Consider the following 14,860-nt stretch of genomic DNA (forward strand, 5'->3'; position numbering starts at 1 on the left):
AAAAAAAAAAAAAAACTTGGTCTTGCTCTGTGTTGAGAGCCCTGCGGGAATTGATAACTTGCTAGAGTAATTTCCAGGAAAAGCAAAGCAACACAAGTCAAGAATTATGGGTAAACAAAAGTAAAATTCATTGAGTGACTTTTTTTATCCATACATCTTCATTCCTTCCCAGCTTGGGCTGTAGCTTCCCAAAAGTGAAGTCATTATTTGAGAAGCCTTTTGGCTGGCTCTTGATATTTAAGGCAAATGAGGCTCCCCTGCCCCTTTTTTGGTTCATCTTCAGGAAATCAGTAAATAGAAGGAAGTGGCCTATAGATCCCAACCGCCAGACTGAAATGCTTCCTGAGAAGTTACTGAAGGAATGTTTTGGTTTTTTTTTTTCTTAAAGACCTTTTATCTATTCACCTCATTACCTCTTATCTTGTTGACAAAACACTCTGCCTCAGTTTCAGTTTAACCATTTGGGGACAAAATGACAATTAAATGACAAGGCATCTCCTGAAATGAGTACATTTGCACATATGTGCAAAGTCAGAGTCTGGAGAGAATCGATTCTGCTTCCTAGAAACTGGGAATATTTTCATTTTATGCTTACTATTTTTTATTTGGCTTTTTTATTCTTACTGACCATTCCATATTCTGTGAACTCTGCTCACCATAAGCATAGTTTTGATTAAAAATTAAAAAAAAATTTTTCCTGATTGTAAAAAGGTACAATGTGGTACCAGTCATTTGACATTGTTTCCCATCTTTATGTCTTGGCAAAGCTGGAATGCACTCTTTTGTTACTCCTTTCTATAAGAAGTCATAGTTTCCCACAAAATTTGGCTCAAAAACCATCCCCTTTTATATTAAGCCTATGCTAATTCTCACCTACCTCATCTGCTTTAACCCTTAAAAATTACTTTATTTGTGAAATACCTGCTTTGATAGCCTCCCTTGAGTATTAAATCTGTATGTATGTGGTCTCCCCTTGTATAAGCTCTTTGAAATCAGGGACTGTTTAGGATCCTAGATCCAGAGCTAGCAGGGACCTCAGAGAACATCTGATTTCAGCCTTTTCCTTTTACAATTAAGGAAATCAATATATTTGTGTGCATGTTAAGGGACTTGTCCTAGGTGACAAAGATAGTGGGGTTTTTTGTCTTTTTATATAAAGTAACTGCCCTATAGCAGTCAGTAAGTGCTGGTTAATTGATTCCAGTATCTGTTCTAAAAATTGAATTGGTAATCTCTTACAAATGTGCTTCCATTCCAAACTTTGGTATTTCTATTGCTGATTGGATTATCTTCCCAGTCCCCTGTGGCTTTATCTTCCTTTGCTCTCACAGCCTATGCCAAGGAGGCCCATTACCCTTAGTGTGGATTACTGTAATAGTCTTATAATCCGTCACTCTACTTTCTTCAGTCCATTCCCATTTTTTTTTACAGCTTTTAAAAAATAATAGTAGCTTTTTATTTTTTAAAATACATGCAAAGATAGTTTTCAATATTCACTCTTTTTTTTAATTTAAACTTTTTATTTTCAAAATATATACATAGATAATTTTCAACATTCACCCTTACAAAACCTTGTATTCTAATTTTTTCCCTCTCTTCCTCCCACCTTCTCCCCCACCTACAGATGGCAAGTGATCCAATATATGTTTTTTTTGTAAATCACTTTATAAATATTATTTTATTTGATCCTCAACAACCTGGGCAAGTAGGACTGTTGGTATTCCCATTTTACAGATGAGGAAACTCAGGAATCAGGACTATATAGAAATGCCTGTCCATGAGGAATTTTCTTTCTTTTTTTTTAATATTTTATTTTATTTTATAATAACTTTATATTGACAGAATCCATGCCAGGGTAATTTTTTTTTTTTTTACAACATTATCCCTTGAACTCGCTTCTGTTCCAATTTTTCCCCTCCCTCCCTCCACCCCTCCCCTAGATGGCAAGCAGTCCTATATATGTTAGATATGTTGCAGTAGATCTTAGATACAATATATGTTTGCAGAACCGAGCAGTTCTCTTGTTGCACAGGGAGAAATGGATTCAGAAGATCCAATATATGTTAAATGTGTGCAATTCTTTTGTACATATTTCCACAAATATCATGCTGCACAAGAAAAATCAGATCAAAAAGGAAAAAACGAGAAAGAAAACAAAATGCAAGCAAACAACAACAAAAAGTGAAAATGCTGTTATAATCCATACTCAGTTCCCACAGTCCTCTCTCTGGGTACAGATGGCTTTCTTTATCATAAGATCATTGGAACTGGCCTGAATCACCCCATTGTTGTCTAATCCATCACAGTTGATCTTCACATAATCTTCTTGTTGCTGTGTACAATATTCTCTTGGTTCTACTCATTTCACTTAGCATCCGTTCATGTAAGTCTCTCCAAGTCTCTCTGAAATCTGATTGTTTCTTACAGAACAATAATGTTCCATAATATTCATATACTATAACTTATTCAGTCATTCTCCATTCACTCAGTTTCCAGTTTCTTGCCACTACAAAAAGGGCCGCTACAAACATTTTTGCCCATGTGGATCCTTTTCCCCATTCCCATTTTTCTAAGGCACTGGTCAATCTCTGTCCCCTCCCTGCTTAAACGGGTCCTTGTTGTGCCAAGGATGCACTAAAAACTCAGCCTGCCATTCATGGCATTCTGCCAGCTGGCTACAACCTGCCTTTCAGCTGAATTTCATGCTATGTCTCTCCTGACTAGCAATGGTACTACAAGTTGTTCACCCTTCACCATGGTGGTCTCACTGAAGGCCTATGGTCTAGTAGTTCCTTTGTAATTTACTCACCACTTTCTCCTCCCTTTCTAGTATATCCATGCTCTGGCTTTCCATGCAGAGGATTGGGCCAGATTTTCTCATCTTACCTAGACTGGTGAAGGGCTCACAGGGACCCAGAATATAGCCCAGTCCCATCATTTAGTCTCACATACATTCACACCATGTTCCTAATTACTTGCTGGGGCCCACTAACTCCAGCCTTAATTCTTACTAAATCACTAACCCTTGACTTACTCAATTCACCTCATTTGAATATTTCTCCTCTCTTCCCTTATCCATCCAACTCCCTATGTATCCTTTGTAGTTCTGACTATGTCTATCTCCTTATTACTTAACTACTTTAGGTGTTAGGGAACAGGAAAGAAGTGAAACAAAAAGGATCCCTGTGGTGTATCTTGGACCTGTTTTCTAAGGGGTCAGAGTATGGTTTCAGAAGAAACCCAAAAAGAAAGAAAAGAGTTACCTTGTTTTCTTTCAACTTTCCTTCCTTCTAACTTGTTTTTTTTTTTTTTAATATATTTTCAATTATAACTATTCATTATATTCCTAGAATAATGCTATTTTTGCTTATTCTGTGAAATTTGAATTTGTCGTAATAATATGTCTTTCATCCTTGTAGATTTCAGAAAATTGTCTTTGGGGAAATTGAAATAGGCATAGTATTTTGAAATGTGTATTTTATAGTTATAAAATGATTTAGGATTTGAAAATGTTGTATATAATTGTGCTTTACATATTTAGAGAGTTTAAGACATACAAAAAGTCAGGAAAACATTTTTCCTTCTTACTTGTCCCTTTAAAAAAACAAACCTTTTTTCCTCAGAAAGGTAGAGGACAAGAAATGAATTTTTGAAAACTAGCATTTAATGAATAGACATTGAAATTTCACTGCATAAATATGATATACTCTGTGTTTTGTCCAGTAAAGGCAGGAAGAGGAGAAGGAAAGATAGGTCATAGTAGGAAAAAGGAGATTAGAAATTGAAGTGAGGGAGAGATGGAGGTTCTACAAAGGCCAAAATTATTTATGGTAGGTATGCTTTTTTGACCAGATTTTAGGGTCCAGTGACTTTGAAAAAGAGGAATAATGTTAGAGAATTATCTAGAGGTAGAAGACTTGGCTTCCAAGGTGAATATTTATATATAGATAGATAGATAAATTGTGATATGGTGAACATATATATAGATAATAATATGCCTAAATCATGCTTTTGTTGTTAGAAGTACAAATGCAATAATTTTTTAAAAATCTTCTCATTTCAGGTCTTGAATTTTCTTTGGGGAAATTTAGACACTTTGTGCTCAACAAGCCCTTTCCAGAAGAAGCTATATTGCGCCATATCTCAAGCAATGTCACATTTATCATCTTCCAAGTACATTCTCAGTACAAGAACATAACAGTCTCTTTCTATAAGGTCAGGATATGAGTAGTTCCTCCAGTTTCAATTAATTTCTGTCTTTAGATCTGTTAGAAAACATGTGTATACTAATAGAACTAAATCTTTCTTCTAAATGATGGGTTCTTTTAAAATTTTGGATTATTATTAATTTTTTTAATTTTTATTTTTTTTGCTTAGACAATTGGGCTTAAATGACCTGCCCAGGGTCACATAGCTAGGAAGTGTTAAGTGTCTGAGGCCAGATTTGAACTCAAGTCCTCCTGATTTCAGCCATCTAGTTGCCTCTGGATTATTATTTTTGAAATCAAGATTGAGTCATAGTGACTAATGTAATTAAATTCGATTATTCATTTAGATAATCAATTGGATTATCCTTAAGAGTAGGGACTTGTTTGCCTGTTCTGTATCACTAATGTTTAGCATCTGGTATATAGTAGATATTTAATGATTGATTAATTGATTGATATTATGGAAGCAGGTTCTGCCTTGGAAAATGTTTGTTAGGGTAATATGTTATTTAAAAGATGATTGCCTTTCGTAATTCATTTTTCTTTTTGACGTGGCCTTGCTTCATACATCTGATATTGGCTTTTGCTGAGACCTATTTCATAAAGTCTTCATTTGTTATCTAAGCACTAATTTGTTGAAAAGTGCCATGGTTGTGTCAGCATTGTGGGGAATGTCCCATAAGAGTGGATCATATTTGTGGTTACCTTTGCCTAATTCAGTACACCTGTGGTTGTGCTGCTGCTCTATGGTGATTATTTTTTACCCTTTCATTTCCAGAATCCTCCTCCAAGTGCTTCAGGGACAGGTGCGGACAAAGGCCTAGTTTCCATTCTGAGACCAGAACAGAGTATTTGTACTTGGTACTTGGAGCCTTCCAATGCTGATAATGTCTGGAGTGTGGCTGTTCCACTTTCTTATTCAGAAAAAGGTAACTCTTGATTTGAGCCACACAGTCTCCTCCAGCAAGTCTAAAGTTAGTGCCTTTAACCTGAAGGTGACTCCACAATTTCCTGTGGGTAATATTCATTGAAGAGAGATTTATTACTTAATTAACCTTGTTAGAATTAATGAATGATCCCCAATTTTAACCTAGGTTTTAACTAACCTGGTTGGTGAGCAGTCAACTCTTCATTTTTGTTCTTGTCTTGGAAATTGCAAATTAAGGAACATACCTTTGTCCCTTGTCCATCATAGAAATCTTTTTTCTACTTTGAAATGAGTTTCTTAACCTTCCCTCTTTTACCCCATGCCCTTTCCCTTTTATATGTTTTTCTCAGTGGCTTGTACAGCATATAACTGAGATCTGAAGGACTGTGCCTTTCAGAGAGGGGACTGTTGGGCTGTAAACAGTTGTAAGCTTTGCTTATCTGCACTTGGACATGGTTGGAGAGTTGATCTCTAATAACTTAATTGTTTATTTTACTTCCAGATCCTATCCCTGGAGGCTGTAATCTGGAGTTTGATTTAGATGTGGATCCTAATATTTACGTAGAGTATAATCTATATGAAACAGTTATCAAATTTGCCCCAGCAAATCTAGGATATTCCAGGTATGTGTAACTTTCCAAGTTGCTTTTAGATTAAAATGGCAACATTGTAAAGCTAGTGGGTAAAGTGTAGAATTTAAGAGTCAGGAAGATCTGAGTGTGAATTCTTCCTCAGACACTTAGCTTTGTGACCTGGGAATAGCAATCTCTCTGTGCCTCAGTTTCCTGATGTGTAAAATGGAAGTGATAATCCCAACTTCTTCACAGAATTGTTTGTTGTTGCTGTTGAGTTATTTTTTTCAGTTGTGTCTGACTCTTTGTGCTCCATTTGGCGTTTTCTTGGCAAAAATACTGGAGGGGTTCGCCATTTCCTTCTATAGCTCATTTTACAATTGAATAAACTGAGACAAACTTGGTGAAATGATTTGGGGCACATGCTGGACACTTATCTGAGACCAGAATTTTGCAAGATTAAATATGTAAAACACATTGCAAACCTTAAAGTGCTCTAAATGAGAATTATTATTATTATCATAGTTGAGGCATAAAGAAAGGGGGCATGTTCAAGCTCTGTTTGAATTTTATATATTTAGTTAACAAGTATTTATTACCTCACTTAATATATATATTATTATAATTATGTATATAATAAAATAAAATAATTCATATATTTCAGAGATTGCTAATTGCTGGAATTCTAAACACAAAATATATTGGGCAATTAGGTGGCACAGTGTTGAGTGCTGTGCCTGAAGGCAGGAAATCTTGATTTCAAATGTGGCCTCAGAAACAAGTCACTTAACACTATTTGCCTCAGTTTCCCCATCTGTAAAATGAGCTGGAGAAGGAAATAGCAAACCACCTCAGTGTCTTTGCCAAGAAAACCCCAAATGGAGTCATAAAGAGATATAACTGAAACGACTGAGCCAAAAAGAACAAAAAAAATTATGAAGCATCACTTGTTGACAAGGAGCTTATATTCTATTGGAGGAGACAAATATATATATATATATATATATATATATTATATATATATATATATATATATATATATATATATATATATATATATATATATTATATATATATATATATATTTATTTATTGAGATATATGCAAAGTAGTATGTGATGACCGCGTTAGCACCCTGGATACTTTAGAGTCAGCCCGAGTCAGGATCAGCAAAAGTCCTTGATCTTTATTCTTTTTGGATGTGAACAGAATGGAGATATGAAGTGACAAATCCGCCAGGAATGACTCTGACTCTCACACTCCACCCCCTAAATCCTCCACCCAATCTCTTATACAACAGATCAAGCTTGCACAGAGTAGTGGGCAGGGCCATTCTTTCTCCAAGTGTATACTAATAGAATATTGTCCAATTGGTAATTAGCCTTAAGTGCTCGGTTCTCAGTGCATCAACTCAGTTTCGGCCTATTATAGGAGTAGTAGTAACAATAATAACAATAACTCATTATATCTTACCCACTATGTGCCAGACACAGTTCTAAGTACTTTACAAATATAATCTCATTTGAAATAGTTTTGGTAAATAGGGTACTAGGATATGGGGGATTAGGAAAAAGCAGAAAGTGGCTAATCTTAAATCTCAATCTTAAGAGATTCTAAGAACCATGGTGAAAAAGGGAGTGCCTTCTGGAGAATGAGGGTAGATAGGTTAGGTTGTTGTCCTTTGCTCTCAGAGAGGACCCAAGTGACATCACTGTTAGAATTGAGTTACATTGTGTGACTGATCAGATCAATATGAGTTCGCAATGCTCTGCCACAGGTCAGATGCAGATAATCCCTATGAACATTTGAGGTGGCTTCTCTAATTTTGTGCATCAGAACAAAGGCACGGAGATGGGAAATGGAATTGTCAGGGTTACAAGGCTTGGTGGGCTGAACTATGGAGTGTGAAAGGGAATAATATATAAGAATAGAAAGGCAGGTTGGGACCAGATTATGACAATTCTTTTAGGGGATTTGTTTTTACAAATATCATAATATCTGAATTTTAATATAACTGATTTGCCTTATAGTCGAATATTTTATTTTATTTATTTAAAACCTTTTTTTTTCTTCTGAGAAGTCTAAGCTTTACTAGAATACCATTAGGTTTATGGCAACAAAAATGGTTAAAAAAATTTCCTACAGTTTGTAGAGAAGCATTGAAACTCATCTCTTAAGGGTAATCTCTCTCTTTCTCTTTTTTTAAAAAAAGTTGCTGAGGCAACTGGAGTTAAGTGACTTGCCCAACTAGAGTGTTAAATATCTGAGGTCAGATTTGAACTCAGGTCCTCCTGACTTCTGGGATGATACTCTATCCACTGCACCACCCAGCTGCCCCTTATTAACACATATATCTGTGTGGAGGATAGATTGAAGTTAGGAGAATCTTGAATAAGGAAGACCAATTAAAAGAGTGCTGCACTAGTTAAGACAAGAGGTGTCTTCCTATATTTTTTTGAATTCTAAATATTTTTCATTTTTATGGTACAATAATTAATTCTGTTATTGTATATAATTTATCCATTCCCTGATTTTTGGACAAGAAGTTTATTTTCAGCTTAGTGTTATTTTTCCATAGTGAACATTAATAGGAACCAAGTTTCATTTAAATCTCATGAATTATGAGTAAGCAAATTTGAAGTTGCTTGACTAAGAGTATGAAGAAAATTACTTATTCTTTTAAAAATTGTTTTTTTTTGGGTACTATTCCAGGAAGACACACAAATATACTTTCCCCTAAATAGTTGAGTGGGCAGGTAGATGGCATAGTGGATAGAATGTTAGGCCTGGAGTTAGGAAGACTCATCTTCCTATGTTCAAATTTGGGCTCAGACAGGATGTGTGACTCTGAGCAAGTCACTTAATGCTGCTTACCTCAGTTTCCTCATCTGTTCAAATGAGTCAGAGAAGGAAATGGCAAAGCACTCCATTATTTCCCAAATTTTTCCCAAATTTCCCAAATGGGGTTCCTGAGAGTCAGATATAAATAAAACAACTAAATAACACCAAAAAACAGCTAAATAAAACAATATGTAAGTGATTCCAACTGCTGGGGCATTTATTACCTGTTATGTACCAGATACTGTGCTTAATGGTGATGATACCACGACAAAATATAGTTATACTCTTGAAATTTACTTGTATTTCTTTAAATTCTTAGCGTTCATTATTCTTATGATTCAATAATTCATTCCATTCACTATATACCATAATGTATTCAACTCCCAGTTGTTGAGCTCATTGTTCTCAACTTTTTGTTGATAGGGTATAGTGTTGTTATGAATATTTTTGTATAGGTAGGATTTTCCTTCTTGTTAGTCAATTTATGGTATTAGCCTAATTATTCCTGTAGCATCTGGTGGCTGGGCCTGGAGTCAGGAAAGCCTGAGTTTAAATGCTGCTTTGGATAATGACTAGCCGAGTGACTCTGGCCAAGTCCACTGGAGAAGGAAATGACAGAGCCCTCTGATATTCTTGCCAAGCAACCCCCATGTACAGTATTAGTGTGATATGAACCATGAGTTCATGAAGAGTAGGATTTGACTCTGCAGCAGAAACAGCCCTTCTTTCTGGTAAATACCCCCAAACAAAACTAGATCTACCACAAGATCTTCTAGTATACTTAGTAAAATCAACAAGAGAAATGAAGGAGAATCTGGCTTTTATAAAATAATTGCTTTTCAAAAACCACTGGAAGAAAGGTGGAAAGATACTGACATGAATGCCTTATCTAAATCAGTAGATTCTTTGAGGAATTGAATAGCCTAGATGGAAAACACAAATGCAGAGGCAAAAGAATAAACAATATAAGAAGAGAAAGAAACTAAGGGACCAAGAATTAGGAATGAAGAGACATTTTCACTTGTGAATAGCATCATTGTATATTGGTGAATCAACACAAATTAAGAAAATAGAACTTTAGTCAAATAGCAGGATAGAAAATATCCACAGAAATAACCAGTATTTTTATCCAGTGAGTCCCAAAAGTCTCGATGTAGTTTTAAACTTGAATAGCTTATTTATATCAGCTTATATAAGCTATCTATAATAGCTTATATAAATAAATTCTAATACTACTTCTCAACAGCAAAACAGGTAGAAAGGTAAATTTTGTTTAAAATAATAAAATATATTAAGTATCTTGATTATTCACCTTAGCAAAACATATAAAGGGCTCAAATACAATTACCAAAGTTTTTATAAAAATAAAAGGAAAATTTTTCACATACAGGAGGAGTATTTAGTATTCCTTACTCTGATGTTTATATTATATTAATATTATGAGTATATATTTTATATATTACATGTATATAATATAAAACAATAATATTATAAAACTCTTTGAAAAGCATTATAACAATGAAAAAAGTTTTTTTTAGAAATAAAAAGAAGATCATTACATACAGGAGGAGTATTTTAGTATTCCTTACTCTAATGTTTATATTATATATTAGATATAGATTATATACCATATATAAAACATATGTTAATGTTATAAGTGTGTATAATATAATACAATAATATTATAAAACTGTTTGAAAAGCATTATAACAATGAAAATAGCAAGAAAATAATTTATAAATAATAAAATTCTACTGAGGGAACAATAAATCAAGAATATAAAGGAAAGCTGGCCAAAAAAATGTACTTAAGAAGTAATAGTGTTGGGGCAGCTAGGAGGCGCAGTAGATAGAGCACCAGCCCTGAAGTCAGGAGGACCTAAGTTAAAATCTGGACTCCCACACTTAACACTTCCTAGCTCTGTGACCCTGGGCAAATCACTTAACTCCAATTGCCTCAGCAAAAGAAAAAAAAAAGTAATGGTGTTACCAACATTCAAATTCTATTATGAAATAGTAATTATCCAAAGTTTATTAATTTTTTTTATGTATGTAAGTTGAATAGATTAGATAAATATGATTAAAAAGAAAACTTGAACAATTCAGTACTGGTGAGATTGTTAATTGTCTGACCATTTTGAAAAGTCATGGAATGATACATGAAAAAATAACAAAATTATTTCATTCCTTTATACAGTGATTTAACTTCAGGTTAATACTCCAAAGGAAGTTATTGATAGGGAAAAAAAAAAGCCCTACATGTTCAATCACCTTCCTGGTTTTCATTTATCTCTGCATTCTTTACATAGCATGGTTCTTTCTTGCATATAGTAGGTATTTAATAAATGTTTGTTCGGTTGAATTAAATAGATCATTAAATAGAGGAATGGATTTTACTACTTCTCAATGTGAAAAGTGGGGTTGTGAATTTTCTGTAATTTAAAGCTTTTTTTTTTTTTGTCTGTAAAGTTGTTTTCTGTAAAATGTTAATTTTCTGTTTTTGTTTGTATTTGAGACTTAAGTTGCAAGGGAAGAGTGTTTTTGCTTCTACATAATCGTGTTTTATTTCAGGGGCACAGATCCTCAACCCTGTGATCTGGGGACTGGCCTGGACTCCAGGTGGAGGCTGCAGTATGATGTTTATCAGTATTTTTTACCTGAGAACAACCTCACTGAAGAGGTACTACTGAGACACATGCAGAAGATGTCTATGGTATCTCAGGTAGAAGCTAGTGGTTTCAAAGTAAGTGCCAAATTTGATAGTGTGCCCCCAAAATCACTAATCCAAGCATTCCTTTTGATCCATTAATTTTTCTCCTAGACCTTTGATAAAGAGATCAAACAAAAAAAGAAAACAAATATAGAAAAATATTAATAACAAGACAGAAAACTTAACGAGGTTTCATCAATTGGGGAATGATTGAACGGATTTTGATATATGAATATAATGGATTGTTAGTGAGCTGCAAAAATTGATGAAAGGGATGCTTTTATGAACTTATATGAACTGATGCAAAGTGAAGTGATCAAAACCAAGAAAACAGCTTACACCATTCGCTGAAAACAAGTATAGAAAGGAATGTTTGACCAAATTTCTCTTTGCAATCTGGTGCCCACTGGTATGAAAGATGCAAAATAAATAAAAAATAGAAGAGAAAAAGCAACTTCTCAGATGCTACTGTGATAAGTTTTGCCCTTTTAGGGTTACAAATTCATTCTATTTGGTTTCTAATCTTATGAAACTATTCCACAAAATGCTTCTCTCATATTTTGTTGTGCCTTTGAGGTCAGTGGGTTCCAGAAGGCCATATTAACAGAGGAAGGCCTTGAGGATGTGCCCAGCAAAAGACTGTTGGTCTGTAGACTAAAGTCCTACCTAATTAATCTCAGAGAAGCTGTTACAGATTACCTGCAAAGCTCCAATTCCATGAAATATGGAACTATCACTTTGGAAGTCCTTACTAATGCCATCCTAGGATGGTTTTCATATTGTGAATTGGATTGTTTGAAAACAGAGGTACTCTGATGGAATGATACAGAGAAGATAAATATGGGAATTATTTTTCTATATCATAATTGTTCTACACAAACCTTTGCTTTTGAGTTTGAGGAATATAGTATGTTCAAACTAAATCAAGCATTGTAAATGTGAAACTTTTATTTCTGCTGGCTCAAGGAATAAAGAACTGATAAATTTTATTGAGCTGCTGATATTTTTATTGATAAAATTCTAATCCTCACAATGATTATATTCTTGCATAGGCACAGTACCTGCACATAGGTGCTTAATAAATGTACATTATTATTATACATCATTATGTACATTATTATACATCAATGGATTGATTGATAAGCAGATATCCCTGCTCGGTGTCTAAGTCAGAATGGCTTTAGAATTTTGAAATTGTTTAGAAGGCAAATGATTAAGCTTTAGAATAGTTAAACACTTAGGCTTCTATATGTGTATATACAAATATGTATATATACAAGCATATATGCATGTATGTAAGTAAGGCTACCCTAGAGATTTTTGTTTATTTCTTCAAAAAGTTGGTTGTGTGTGTGTGTGTGATTTATGATTGGCATTTCAAAATAGATTTTAGAAAGAATGCATTGCACGTTGTTGCGCAATGTTGAACCATGTTATTTAGTGGTGAACAGTATTGTTTAGCTCCAATGACAAAGGAAAAATAGAAACTTGGAGGTGAGGAGGTAAATTACCTAAATGCAAAATGCAAGCTCATGTGAGCTAAAAGTATTTGAGCCCTACTTGGTAAAAAATCATTTCAAGAAATTGTTGTTTAAATCTTATTACTCTAGTGCATGTTAAGTGATATGTTATGTATAGTTTTTAATTTTGGGCACAAAGTAATCAAGCTGTCATTTTTTGTTTCAGGTTGCCACCCTAAAATCTAGTGAAAAGACCATTGTTTACTTCTCATCTATCCCAGGACAGGGTGTAATTTATAATGTTATTGTAAGGGACCCAGTTTTAAATACATCAGCTGCTTATGTTCCTGCTCACACATATGCCTGTCACTTCACTACAATCCTAGATAATTGTTCTTCTCTTGGTAAGTGTATTAATCCATTCTTTAAAATCAAAAACAATTCTTTAATTCCAAAGATTGGTCTTAGAAAATAAGAACTTTTGATGTGGTCCAACATTTTTAGCTCCAGTGGTTTAAAATTAGTGATCTTTTTCATTTTTGTTGTCTGTGTTGGTCCTGCAGCTAGTGTTTTTTTTTGTTTGTTTGTTTGTTTGTTTTTTTACCCATTACTATGCTCTAAACCTTCAACCCTTTCTTTTGATTGTGTCCAATAAGAGCTGCCTCTTTCCTCCCCCTGCCTCGCCCCCAAGTATTCTCTTTAGTTTTTATTTTGACTACATATAATTTCTCTTCCATATTTTTGCTAGCATGCCCTAGAAAATATCAGAACTTTAGAGAAAAGAGAAATTTCTCTTTTAAAAAAACTCCAGAATTTATTTTTTTTTGTTTTTTAAATAATTTTTTCCAAATTTGTCTCTTCCTTTCTTCATTTTTAAAAATATATGTACATTTATTTATAAATTATATACATAGGTACATGGTTCTAAAATAATTTCAATATTTGGTTTCGGTAGTATCAGCTAAAAAAGATAATTACATAAGATGTATGAAAGAGGTGCATTGTTTTGCACTTGCTAAATCATTATTTTCATCTTTTTAAAAATTAAATTTATATTTTTTAGAAAAAATTTGCTTTATAGTCTTCCTTCTTGTGCCCCCCAAAAGAAAGAAAACAAAACCTTTGTAACAAATGTATATGTGTGTGTGTGTGTATGTGTGTGTATACACACGGTCAACCAATGCAAATTCTAGAATTTTCCATGTTGAAAAAGAAAAAATCTTTCATTCTTCACCCTGAGTCTGTTTTTTTGTTCTGACTGTTCTGGAATCATTCCCTTGATCAGAGTTCTTAATCTTTCAGAGTTTTGTGTCTTTATAGTGTTATTGTTGCAGTATAGATTGTCTACCTGGTTCTGCTTCTCTCTTTGCTCTGTTTCAGTTTGTACAAATCTTTTCCGATGCCTCTGAAATCATTCCCTTCAAAACTTTTGACAGAACAATGGTATTCCATTGCATTGATATACCATAGCTTGTCCAGTTAATGTTTCCCTTACCTCCCAGTTTCTACTTTTTTTTTTTAAACGACAGCAAAAGAGTTCCTATCAGTTTTTCTGTATATGGATCATTTTCCTTTTTCTTTGATTTCTTTGGATATACAAACCTTTTATTGGTAATACTGGATCAAAGGAAAAACAAAATTTTATAAATTTGGGGGCATAGTTCCAAATTGTTCTCCAGAATGGCAGGACCAATCCTCAGCTTCACCAATATTGTGTGATTATCCTTGTTTCCCAGTAGTCTTTCCCTTCTTTTCCTATCAGTGAACCATCCCCTTGTAACAAAAAACTAAAAAAGAAAGAGAAATTAAAACTAAGCAAAACATCAAGAATCTGACAGTTATGTGTAAGAAGAGAGAGATGTCTGATGATTTTGCTCAGGTTAGGGCAAAACCCTTTTCAATTTTAAGGTCTTGAGTTTCCTTGATTTAAAGTTAATTAATCAATATTTGAAATTTTCTGAGTATTTTATCAATATCAGATCACACTTATAGTAAATAGATAGAAAATGTATCTTTGGTAAAAAGGTTAAAATAAAAAATGAAAACCAGCTGCAGAGGAAGGAGATATCTCATAGAAATATGCAACTTGAGGGAATCTTTTCATATTATCTTGATGTGTGGTCTTGGGAAACTCCCCTTTAT

The 14,860-nt window shown here is 33.8% G+C and overlaps 1 protein-coding gene across 1 annotated transcript in view; it reads left to right on the plus strand.

Annotated features, from left to right (window-relative positions):
* TM7SF3 (transmembrane 7 superfamily member 3) overlaps positions 1 to 14,860 on the plus strand; it is a 40,741-nt gene that overhangs the window by 13,089 nt on the left and 12,792 nt on the right. The window contains exons 2-6 of the mRNA XM_051961963.1: positions 4,064 to 4,215; positions 4,987 to 5,137; positions 5,639 to 5,759; positions 11,120 to 11,291; positions 12,945 to 13,122. Of these exons, the coding sequence (XP_051817923.1) occupies positions 4,064 to 4,215; positions 4,987 to 5,137; positions 5,639 to 5,759; positions 11,120 to 11,291; positions 12,945 to 13,122 (774 nt within the window). The remainder of the gene's footprint in view (positions 1 to 4,063; positions 4,216 to 4,986; positions 5,138 to 5,638; positions 5,760 to 11,119; positions 11,292 to 12,944; positions 13,123 to 14,860) is intronic.

Source organism: Antechinus flavipes, chromosome 5 (genome assembly GCF_016432865.1).
Source record: "Antechinus flavipes isolate AdamAnt ecotype Samford, QLD, Australia chromosome 5, AdamAnt_v2, whole genome shotgun sequence".
Classification (NCBI taxonomy): Eukaryota; Metazoa; Chordata; class Mammalia; order Dasyuromorphia; family Dasyuridae; genus Antechinus; species Antechinus flavipes.